The sequence below is a fragment of the Atractosteus spatula genome, chromosome 2 (genome assembly GCF_055471065.1).
Source record: "Atractosteus spatula isolate fAtrSpa1 chromosome 2, fAtrSpa1.hap1, whole genome shotgun sequence".
In the NCBI taxonomy this organism is placed as follows: Eukaryota; Metazoa; Chordata; class Actinopteri; order Semionotiformes; family Lepisosteidae; genus Atractosteus; species Atractosteus spatula.
In genome coordinates this window covers 64,727,520-64,738,544 of record NC_142707.1, presented here as the reverse complement: position 1 = coordinate 64,738,544, position 11,025 = coordinate 64,727,520, and the positions used below count along the sequence as shown (strand labels likewise).

The window sequence follows — 11,025 nt, the reverse complement described above, 5'->3', positions numbered from 1 at the left end:
GTTACTAAGGCTTTACGATTCCTATGAAATACTGAGGTAAAGAAGTGTTGTAAGAACTACAAGGCTTACTGCAGACTACTGGACAGGGAATTTTGCGCAGATTGAACTCATCATGCCATCTGAGAGCCGTCCACATGCTGTAACATTAAAATCAACAAGCTCTGTGGTGCCGCTGGTACTCCTTCACCCAGTATTAGTATAACGTGTATGTATATTTTTGGTTCTTTTCATTCTTTACGACGTAAAACTGGTACATCAGATATTCAATTACATACTTATGAATAGCAGTATTCAAATAACATAGTAACGAAAAAAACGCATAAAAAACTCGATTCTCAATTAGAAATCAGTAACCCAAAAGTTTAGAATACTGACGTGCATTTGAGTCCCTATCTAAACACTTCAGTAACGCATTTTATTAAATGCTACTATATATTTTGAAATGATGCATGATATTTTCTTCGTGCATTAATGTTGGCTACGCCATGTCATTAAAGGAGCGCTGCACTTGTGTAACACCCTAGCAAAACAAACAGCACAGCAAAATAAAAAAAAGACTTAGGTTTGCCTTTGCAATTTCACTTTCGTTTCCATATAGCAGCGAGTGCTCTTTAAGTTTCGATTTTCTATCGTCTACGTCAGGTTAGTCGTGTGCATTTCCAGTTGTGTTTCTGGTATCATGATACCCATCAGACGAGTGGCACGGTTTCTTAAAACACCGTTTCAATACCAAGCCTGCATTCTGACTATGGCAAGACCTCTGACTTTGTGTCATCTAAACCGATGGTGTCTCCGAAAGTTCGCAGTAGAACTTGGCGGAGGAACATATCCCGTCTATTTTGCCTTAAACGCAAACCCCTCAGTTAAAGATTACGAAGACGATCTGGCATTTCAAAAGTTATTCGATTGCGCAAAAAGTTATTCCATTCACGTCTCCACAGGAGACAGAATACAAAGAGCAAGATTACATTGCGACCTTCAAAACACATTAGTTTCCAGGTTACCCAAAACCTGCAACGTTTTGGATCTTGTCGACTTTCAGCCAGACGTGAAAAACTCTGTGATTAAGGGTTTTTTCATTCAGGACTCGAAGGATACTAAACAGACTGACCGAGTACTTGAAGAACTGTTTCAGAGGTATTCATTCAATCTGTGCACCTATGTCCGTGAAGAAGACGACAAGTTGTGGTGGCAATATGTTTGGTCCCGGACTGATCAAGGGGAGATGACAGTGGTTAAAAAAAATTGTGTTGTACCTACAGAAACACCAGTTACCCACCCGTCAGAGACCAATATTATAAACAACGTTGTTTTCTATAGCTTTGAAGAGGCTTACAACGTTCTAAAGGAGGTAGGGTTTTAAATACTATTCTGTGTTTGCGGTTCAGATTACAGCATGGTGACTATCATTCAGTTGAAAAATATTTTATTTGAAATGACGAAAACTAATGCAGTTCTTCTAGACTTGATTTGGCGTATTAGAATTAAATGTTTTTTTTTAAGTGACTGCTGAGAATGTCTCTAATAAAAACTGCTTGGGTTGAAGTTTGCACTACTGCCATAATGACGCATCTTCAAATGTTATCGCATCTTGGTTTGCTGACTAAAGGGGAGTAAATCGGGCAAAGTCTCCGCCTAGTGGCAAAGACATAAAATAGACTCAGTGCTGTCCCTGAAGATAATATTTGTAATCATGTTAAGTCAAATATATGCATACTTTATATGTGAGTTTTGGAGTTAAATTCCCACTCATTTATTTTTAGGAACGTACCTATAAAGTGACTAAGACTTATACCAGACAACGGACAGATACAGTTAAGACATTATTGCCACAATTCTACTTGTGTAAATTGAATAGTATAAGTGCTGCCCTTCCCTTATTCCAAAACATACTGTAACGCTTACGGCCGACACTGTGTAAGAGCCGGCTTACCAGAGCAGGTGACGTCACCGCCCTTCCCAGTAATAGCAGGACCACAGCCGCTGGGCTGTGGAGAAATCTCTCTTTAGCTCACCGGGCTGGGTCCCTGCTGAGTGACGCGGGAGTCCCGGGTTCGAGCCCCCGACGGTGGGGGGCCGACCTAATGCGCCCGCCTGAGCCCCCGTTGCGTTACAATACAGTCTTGTGGCGAATTCGGGTTCTAGAGCTTCTGCCCTCGCCGATCCCGCCCCAGTTCGTCCCTGACCTGGGCTCGAACCCGGCTCTCCGGCGTCGCTCAACAGGGGTTTTGCCGGCTGAGGTAAAAAAAGACCTTCCCCAGATCCCTGTTATGCGCAGGGGCGTATTCGTTACAACATATCAAGTAAGAACGTTTAGAGTCGACATTGCTGTATTCAAAAAGGCTACAAATGAAGTGGCAACAGAATGTAAAAAGGTTCAAAACAAGAGGAGGCCATTCAGCCGAATTTGCCGGTTTGGTTTCTAGTAGCCAAAGATGATTCCAGGGAATCTGCTTTACCAACAGAGCAGTTGAATGTTTCCGACCCAACAGTCCCTTGTGGAAAGAATTGTTTCCTGGTTCTGTCCTTAAAACACTCGCTCTTTTCCATGTGTGTCTTTAGATCATACATTCACTGTTATTCCCAAAGTCTTAAGGAATTTAATACATTGTATATATGCAGTAATTACAAAAATTGACTTGAATGCTACACTTTTCTGAATATTTCCTAACAGTTAGCAATCCTTTTCTGTTGTCTCACAACAAATGTAATTGTTGCTGGTCATTCATTGATTTACAGTCTATAATATGCACATTTATACTGTACATGTTTAGTAACTTGCAGTTTAAATTCGCTAAACCTGCTTTTGCCAAAGTGCACATTTATCAGGCTGCCATTTAATAAACTCATTGTCTTCTCTCCCTCAGTGTATAAAGATAATCCCTGAATCAAAACAAGTGTTAGAGGCAGCAGAACAATGTTTAAGTTCGGAGAAAAGGGGCACCTTTCCTGTGATTGTAGTAGAAGGATTGGATGCAACAGGTAAGGTTATTGAGGGTGTTTTTAAAATAATAGTAAAATAATATCTTCCAAATAATTTCTATAGCAAAAATCCCACCTGTTTTACAGTAAATGTTTTACTACAGACCAGTCCACTTCTAATTCTCATTAAAGAAGCTTTAGAAATTGGATTTAGTTTTGTGATTAAACAAAATTAGTCTTTTGAAGAGAGAAAAAAACACATTTCCATAAAATGGATCCACTGAGGATGTAACAAGCTTTCAAAAGCTTGTACTGCATTATTATCCTTTATTGATTTGGTCTAGAAAAAGAAAAAGCCTTTCTATTCATGACTTCATACTGATTCTTTATAGATAAGAGTTGAATTTCTCCAAAAGTTAACCTATTATTGGGCTGAGACCTATGCAGTCTTACAACCATACTGGTCTGGTCAGTAATGAAATTTCAGTCTGTGTTTCGTTGTGTGTCCTCAAAAATGTACGAATGAATGAAACAAAAGAAAATAAGAGCACATCCCTTCAACAGATGAATCTTGAGAGGGGAAAGTGTAAAGACAAGAATGCATATGAATGATCTGAATTGGACATTTTCCATTTCTGCCCATGTTGTCATCTCCCCACCCTCATTATCCTCTGTTGTTATCGTTGCGATGTAGGAAAAACTACCTTGACCCAGTCTCTCAGTCAGGCTCTGGAAGGATCTCTGCTGAAGTCTCCACCTGAGTGTCTGTCTTCATGGAGAGCACGATTTGATGCTGAACCCCCTCTGATCAGAAGGGCTTTCTATGCCCTAGGGAACTACATCACTGCAGGCCAGATAGCAACACAGTCAGCACATTCAACTGTTATTGTTGATAGGTATGTAAAGTACCTCTTCATAAATACAGGTAAAATACTGCCTGCTTCAGAGAAAGGTCAAAAGATGTTTTTTTAATGAAATAACAGTATGTTTTAGATTCCAAATCTGTTGGCACCTTTAATTAATGACTATTTCTTATTTAAGAATACAAATACTATGGAGAACTAGGTCTAACAATGAAATATAGACTTTCTGTAATTTTAAGATTTTATTTTGGTGGACTGGAATGATTTCAAAAATTAAATTCTGTTTTTTTAATTTGAACGCAATGTATAACAGTGACGGGAATGTGGATTAGCTTCAGAAACCCCCTTTTGTTTGAACTAGAAATAATTCTGTTTCTTACTTCTTCCAATATGATTTTTTTTAATTTGACTTTGGAAAGCAAATCATTTTTATAATTTTTCTTCAGTCTTGAATTGTATCTTTCTTATCTGAAGCAGTAATTCTAATTTTGTATCTAATTTGCTCAGGACTTCAGTTCCTTACACCTCGTGTTTTTCTAGGCCAGTCAGTTTTACACATTAGGTCCCTTCAGAGAGACATCTGGTACCATCGCACAGCTCAGCTTTAAATGGATCGTTCATTTTTCAATAGTTATGATTCACATTCTGAAATGCTGAGAAATACTGAAATATTCACATACTGAGAATAAATAGGATGTGCATTGACACTTCTGTGGTGGCATGGTGGTGCTGTAGTTAGCATTGCTACCTTGCACCACTGGGGCCCTAGGTTCAATTCCTGGGGTGCAATCTGTGTGGAGTTTGCATGTTCTCCTCTTGTTTGTGTGGGTTACCTCCCACAGTCTGAGGATATACTGGCAGCTTAATTGGCACTGGTGTGAGTGTGTGTGCCCGTGTGTCCTGCAATGGACACCCCATCTACTGTAGGATGTATCCTGCCTTGCACCCAATGCATACAGTACCTGGATAGGCTCCGGCTCCCCCATGACTCCGTACTGGATAAACTGTGTGGAAAATGGATGGATGAATTCACACCTCTTAATTTACTCACTGATTTGCAGGTATTGGCATAGCACTGCAGCCTATGCAATTGCAACCGAAGTCAGCGGGAAAGCGGAGAATCTCCCAGCTCTGAGCTCTGAAGTGTACCGCTGGCCCTCTGACCTGCTCAAGCCAGATCTCGTGGTGCTGCTGACAGTCAGCCCTGCGGAGCGCCAGCGTCGGCTGCGGGCCCGGGGGGGCGACAAGACAAAAGAGGAGGCAGAGCTTGAGGCAAACCAGCTTTTCCGGCAAAAGTGGGTACATTATATTCTTATTGCATTATATGTAATTATTGCTTTATATTTTCCCCGCTAACTAGAAGCTACAGTAGATCAATAGACCAGTATCTATGACAGAGGTACATTTTGGTAACATGAGCTTTGCAGTTCTTGAAACCCACAACCCCTTTTACAAGCGATAATTTGATTTCTTTTCCCAAAGGGTCCAGCTTCATCCCTGTGTCAATAAAATGCTTTGCAAAAAGAAGAGTTTAATGGAGGCACCTACCTTCAGAATGAACTACTTTGTAGCAAAATAAATAACTTTCATTAGTTAACCTTTTAGAGTTGGTTAAATGTTAAACCTTGCAAGTTATTACGTAGGGTGTCCGGGCCAAATTTCCTTCTGGTGTTTATCAGTCATGGCTTCCTAATAATCCCCATCTATGAATTGACTTCTTATCTCTGTTCTCCTTCCCACTGATAACTGGTGTGTGATGAGCGTACTGGTGTACTTTAGCTGCCATTGCATCATCCAGGTGGGGCTACACATTTAGGGTTGTGGAAGGGAGTCCCTATTACCTGCAAAGGGCTTTGAGTGGAGTGTCCAGAAAAGCACTATATAAGTGTAAGGAAATGGATGTTGTTAAAATAATAATAGGCATCCAGAAGTAAATTCTTTTAATGGAAGAAATTTCTATCTTCCAGGGATGCTGCAAGGTAGTGATGAGTGTGTGTAGTCCTTAAAACACAGCCCTCTGGTTTTGTTCAGCTGATAATAATTCCTTATTTTGAATAATCATTTGGGCAAGAAGTAGTATTATAGGTCTTAATTAGCCTTTTGGAGCGGTGGCACTGTGGCTAAGGATCTGCGCCCGTGGCTGGAAGGTTGCCTTTTCAAATCCCATGGCCGGCAGAGGAATCCTACTCCGTTGGGCCCCTGAGCAAGGCCCTTAACCCCAACTGCTCCAGGGGCACCGTATAAATGGCTGACCCTGCGCTCTGACCCCAGGCTTCTCTCTCCCTGTCTGTGTGTCTCATGGAGAGCAAACTGGGGTATGTGAAAAGACAAATTCCTAATGCAAGAAATTGTATATGGCCAATAAAGTGATCTCTGTAGCTGGTCACTGGAAAGCATGTGTTAAGTCTGACAGAATTTGGGCCCTTGAAGACTGGAGCTGCACATCCCTGATGTAAAGACTGCAAACAAAGCTGACCAAACAAATAATCAGTTTGGTTATTCTGGCATCATCTCAATTAAATGCCAGCCATCAGCTCAGAGGTGCATGTTTTTGAACCTCACACAAAGCTTCTCTTTATTCCATCCATTCATCCATTATCTGAAAACCACTTTTTGTGGGAAAGGATTGTGCCAGGTCTGAGCCTGTGCTGGATGGAGGAATTGCATCCTAGCCAGTCTGCTTGTGGACGGTTGTGTGGTAAGTGGTAACAACTAGAAAAAATACCTCAAACAATCAGTACATAGGCAGAACGTGCAATCTCCAAACAAAAAGTTCTCCAGTCCAGAATAAAACCTGGGAGAAGAGAGCTGTAAGACAGCAGTGATAACTGCCAATTTCCCTTTTTTATTCTTTCCAGTATATAAAAAAACAGTTCTCCTTATGGAATCTTTTATCTTTTGCACTGTGTTTTTCTAAAATCCTCTCATCTAATATGTATTGATGGCGGCACTTCTGCCTCTCCTGTTTAGTCCAATAGAAACTTATATACAGCCGTACTTCAGCAACTTATATTACCACTGCAATTCAACAGTTTGTTGCATAATTTGTTGCTATTATCTATGTGAATGATCCAAAATCCAGTGTTCCTACATTCCAATAGGAATGTACAAATAATCTCACATAGAGCTTTATAGAGTTTCCCAGATGCTCAGTGGTGCAGTACATCACACTTGGCCATTCATTGCATCGCAAACCCAAGAGTGTATTTTTGGAACTTTTATTTAAATTTGCTGTCAAGTTTCCATGTTGTTTTTTTATGATCCAAAATAACTTGTGGAAATTGCTTTCATTCCCCTTGTGTCTGTTAACCACTTCCTTTCAGTAGCAGTTACTGTATAATGCTACTTTATAATGAAATAGAACAAAACATTACAAAACAAACAAACAAACAAACAAAAAAAACAGCATGACACCTGGCAGAGTGCATTTTAAAACTTATTTTTTAACATGTCTCCTGTTTATTCCAAGCAAGCAAGAGTGGGGGAAGGGAAGCAGATCTTAATGTTGCTCTCCCATATGGGAAAAGCAGTGCTGGTTGCTGCTGCTGTTTTATATATCATGTGAAGGTAATGTGAGTGTTCTGTGATGGATTTAGCATTTGCAAAAAATGTTCAGATATGCTTTGAACTTTGACACGTGTTTGGATATTGCTCTCTGCTACACCTTTCTCGCTAAACGGGGCATCAAAATGAATCTGATATCTCTTGAACCAGTCCCACTTTTAAACCAAAACTGTCAGGAGTGGTAAACAAATAGGCAGAACAAAGGGTTTTGTGGAACTTAGTTGACCTTGGAATACCAGAGAAACGTGGCTCTGGCAGTTGAAAATGATTTGTGGGAGGCTTGGACAGAGCTAAATTTGATTTAATCATGCCTGCTTATTTCCCTGACTTCCTCTGTGGAAACATTACATTTAAACCTGTAGTCCACTGCCCCAAAATGCTAAACTGAGTGCTTTTCTATCTCTCCTCAGAAGATCAATAGGAAATCCAATCTTTGATAGGAATATCTTCTTACCGTTTTCTAGATCTCTTTACAGCTTTTAAAAGGGAAAACAGCATGCACATTCCAAGTCGGTTTTAGTGTAACGCAATGTGAACAAGAGAATTTTACATGTATTTGAAGGATACAGAAATGTAATTATCTTAAATAAATGTATCAATTTTCTCTCTTCACATTAATTCTTGGGCATAATGTCATAGCCTGGAAATGCAATTTCCTTTCTTGATGAATTTCCACTTTTAGGTTAAATTTCCTGTTATTTCCTTTCTGGCTGAGAAATTGATCATGGAATTGTAAAGGAACATCAATACAAAATATAATAAGCGTAGTCTTAAAGTATGACAGATTCTTAGGTTATTCTAATGAGCCATTTCATATTGAGGTTGTGCCATAAAATGGCACCACAAGATAAAAATAAAATACTAGTAAATATTTCCAGAGGCACCCAACCGTATTATTTGAAATGTATTTTGTTCTAACAGTCCTATTATAAAATACAAAATATCTATTTTGTAGAAAACAATCATTTACAGACAGTATTTATACTAGCATTGTAGTATTACTATTCACTGAGATAATTACAGTATAAGATTGTTTGAGAATTCCAACTTTAATGTAACCCAGCACTAAGCTCCAAACATTTTAAGATTTCCTTTCAACATGAATCCAAGTCCATGGGAAAAACAATGGGCACAATTCATCATTGTGTAGTTGGTGAGTCTCACTCAAACACCTTCTTGGGAGGATGAGGGGTAAGCATTGTGACTTTTACATTTTTGAATTAATTTGCAGTTCTGCATAAGTTCAAAACAAAAACGCTCAAGACACATTGCTATTTGTTATATCTTAATAGTAATCTCAAGGAGAATAGTCATGGGAATGGATTGCCTTGGAGAACACATGAGCATTTCACCCCTACCTGTCCCTTATGGATAAGGGTCTAAGTACTTTTTCCAGGGCTTTATACTGTTTTACAAGTTTCAAAAGAGGCTAAAACGTGACTAAAAGGCTAAGAAGAGATAAAAAATAAATTGCTGAAGACAAAAGATAAGGCCTAAAAAGATCTCAAGAAAAATAAGTTAAATGTCCGTCTTAAATATTTTTTTTGTTATTTATTATTACTTTTATTATTACTATATGTTCATACACTGTGTTCTCAACTGTGCTATCTAAGTTGAGGCAATGTAGAAATGAAGTAAAGGATTGACTGGAATTATGATTCCTCCTTCATGTAGGGTGGAAGAAGCCTTCAAGAGAATTGAAGATCCTGCCTGTGCTGTGATTGATGCCGGTCCAGCGAGAGAAGAGGTTTTGAAAGAAGTGCTACTTTTAATTAACAATAAATGCCACATGTGAAGATGTGGTCTCCACTGGAAGAAGCCTTCCACTTCTAGAAACCTGAATGTTTAAGTAGCACTAGATGGCACTGAAGTGTTGGTAATCAGCATTAGAAGCCTGCTTTCAAAAACGTCAGCTCAAGACTATGGAATTTACAAAAAAGCACAAAATCAGAATACAGAACTCTTCAAACTCAAAATATTTTGGACTCTGTCACATTGTACATGTTGAATATATATACATATATACATCTATGATAATTGAGTATTGTAAAGCCCCTTTTTTCCTGTTATTTCCTTTCTGGCTAAAAACTGCATGGACATCATGCATATCTATTTCTGTTTTTATACAGATTATTTGCTGTTTCAACTATTCTAATACAAAGTAACTGCAAAGTACTTTGGAAAATTCTGAAGAGCAATTGAAGTGGTGAGGTATATCAGGGCTGTACAAACTGGAGCCTTCCATGACATCCTCATTGGGCTTCAGGCTGTTCTAAATTGCTAATTGTCCGTTCCTGCATATTTCAGTGTATTAGGTTTTGGGAAGTTTTTTCAGAATCTTACGTTCTAGAATACTTAGTTGGTGTGACAAATAAACTCACCAAACCACAAACAGAATCATTACAGCCACGTAATGGAAACTAGTGTACAGTACACTTTACAGTAGGTTACAGTTTTTTCCTTTATTTGGTAAATGAAATGAATCAATCTGTAGTTTCTTAAATGAAATCAAAACACTTGCCTGGTCATTGTGAGGCACAGTGAATTATGTCCAGAACCTGTTACAATGATCCCAGGAGAAAATATTTCAAAAGGAAAGGTGGTCCACTGCACCCCACTGTTAATGCAAGACAAGATAGGAAACAAAATGTACTTACAGTGAGAAGAATGCAGCTGGCTTACACTGCAAAATTAATATAATATCATACATCATATAAAATCAGTCACACACAGTTGTTTAACTTTGAATTTTGTTAGATTTGAAAACTAATTAACAAGCTAAGTTCGCTCTGTTTATCTTTTTGATTTCTTTCCATATGAACACCATTCTTTCCATTTGTCAACTGAGACATCTGTCCTGTGTAGATAACAAGTTGTCATTATTTTAAAAAACAGTTCTCTTACAGCAATAAAAAGATGTTCATTAACTTCAGCTTAAGGTTTTGCCGTTGGTACAAGTTTTTCATACTAAAGTATGTGTGTCTAACATAAACATCTGCTGTCATTTAAAGCGGAGAAGACACAGAGGCATTTTTTACAAATGTTTAAGTAGTTCTACAATGTTCTTCTTGTGCATGTGTGGGCAGAGGGTGTGGGAATTGTATTTAATAACTTGTGATAGGATGCTGTTCTTACTGTATATATAGCATATAAATAAATAAACTACCTAAATTTATTCATACGTTACTGCAACCTGATGCCTGTGTTAGGAGCACAGGGTGTAAGCTGGGATTGAAAGCACATGGCTGTTCTTACCCTGTACAGAAATCCAGTTCATTGAGGGTCCACAGAGTAAATGAAAATGTATAACAGCCTGTGGAACCTAGCCAGTATATCTTTCAATGCGGAAAAAAGCCAGAACATGTAGAGAAAAGCTATACAAACACCAGGAGAGAACATGCAAACTCTACACCGAAGGTTTCGCAGTCCAGAATCAAACCCAGGAGCTAAGAAGTATTGAATGAGGCAGCAACAACAGTACTGCCCATTTTTGTCTTGTGCCTTGGGATATGTTTTGTTAAGTCAGTTAAATTATTTTCTGCACTATCATAAAAAAATTTGAGTTTCAGTCCCTAGCTCTCCAGGCTTAAAGTGATTAGAGCAAATACAGTAGGCTCTGTGTTTAGAAGATTTATTAGGTAAACGGTTAGTATGGCTTGAAAAATAGACATGAAAA

The 11,025-nt window shown here is 38.6% G+C and overlaps 1 protein-coding gene across 1 annotated transcript; it reads left to right on the top strand.

Annotated features, from left to right (window-relative positions):
* Positions 1-650: 650 nt before the first annotated feature.
* On the top strand, positions 651-10,277 carry cmpk2 (cytidine/uridine monophosphate kinase 2). The gene is made up of 5 exons (XM_088909242.1): positions 651-1,351; positions 2,868-2,982; positions 3,617-3,818; positions 4,847-5,080; positions 9,024-10,277. The coding sequence occupies exons 1-5, from the start codon at positions 680-682 to the stop codon at positions 9,142-9,144; spliced, it is 1,344 nt and encodes a 447-aa protein (XP_088765368.1). The 5' UTR covers positions 651-679; the 3' UTR covers positions 9,145-10,277.
* The last annotated feature ends 748 nt before the right edge of the window (positions 10,278-11,025 follow it).